This window comes from Penaeus monodon, chromosome 23 (assembly GCF_015228065.2).
Source record: "Penaeus monodon isolate SGIC_2016 chromosome 23, NSTDA_Pmon_1, whole genome shotgun sequence".
Classification (NCBI taxonomy): Eukaryota; Metazoa; Arthropoda; class Malacostraca; order Decapoda; family Penaeidae; genus Penaeus; species Penaeus monodon.
Genome location: NC_051408.1, coordinates 27,235,686 through 27,236,680, shown reverse-complemented (window position 1 = coordinate 27,236,680; position 995 = coordinate 27,235,686). Strand labels below are relative to the sequence as shown.

The 995-nt window shown below is 48.1% G+C and overlaps 1 protein-coding gene across 1 annotated transcript in view; it reads right to left on the bottom strand.

The window, feature by feature from the left end:
- LOC119587908 overlaps nt 1-995 on the bottom strand; it is a gene marked incomplete at its 3' end in the record, with an annotated part of 28,342 nt that overhangs the window by 928 nt on the left and 26,419 nt on the right. Inside the window, 2 exon segments of the mRNA XM_037936617.1 lie at nt 34-175; nt 472-589. Of these exon segments, the coding sequence (XP_037792545.1) occupies nt 34-175; nt 472-589 (260 nt within the window).

The following is a 995-nucleotide window of genomic DNA, read 5'->3' as shown; positions in this document are numbered from 1 at the left end:
CGTCAGAGCGAGAGCTCGCTCTAGCAGCCTCACCGAAGGACGTGTCGCCCCAGCCAGTGACGACGGCCTTCGTCGCGCCCTCCACGTCCTCGGCCGCCGCCAGGCACACGGGCGCGATGAGCGGAGTGAACGCGACGTCCGCCCGGAGCTCGATCAGCGCCACGTCGTTGTCGAACTGGCGAGTCAAGAGAATCAGGGACCGAGATTGACCGCTCTTTTTAACTGAAGAACATTTAAATTCTTAGCAACGGGTTATTACTTATTCTAAATGCTACAATTCGTGAAACAAAAGCACGAATACAACAATCAAATAAATAACAGTAACTGGACCAATATAGAATCAACAAATCGTTTACTCATGTTTCGATGGAATACGACACACGGCTTCATTCCTGGTAATTGTTATCAGTTACAACTGAAATATACATGGTTCAAGGAACTATGACGATTAGTTATCAGGCTTCTGAGTACCGTGTCGGGGTCATACTGCGGGTGTAAGACAATGCTCTTGACGGATCCAACGGTAGTGGGCACTTCCGTGTTATTCGTGATATCGTGGTCGCCAAGGAATACCGCCACCAAATCGTACCTGTTGGATAGAACATGCATTGCATCGTTTCAAAAGCTGTCATGTAACTGGATCACTTTTCACTGTTCATTACTGCACATAAAAAATAATAACGGGAAACAAAAGCACAGAAGGGCGTGGTCCAAACGCATCGTAAGAGACGAGGCGTAGAAGCGCTGGACGTAACAAACGTGAAGGCAGGTGGGCTTCTTATCCTGGGTATAAGGATGCTAGTTCTTTGGGGGTGATGCCAAATAGCTTGGTGCAAGTGGTTTGGGGAACTTGAGGAGGATAATGAGTCGATGGGTGAATGAAGACAAAAACCGAGATACGCCCTTCTGCGCGCTGTGAGTCGCCGAGGGATGTAGTAAGAAGTGAGGCCAGCTAAACAAGAACCATATACGTGTAGTGAATATGCTCGTTTTTC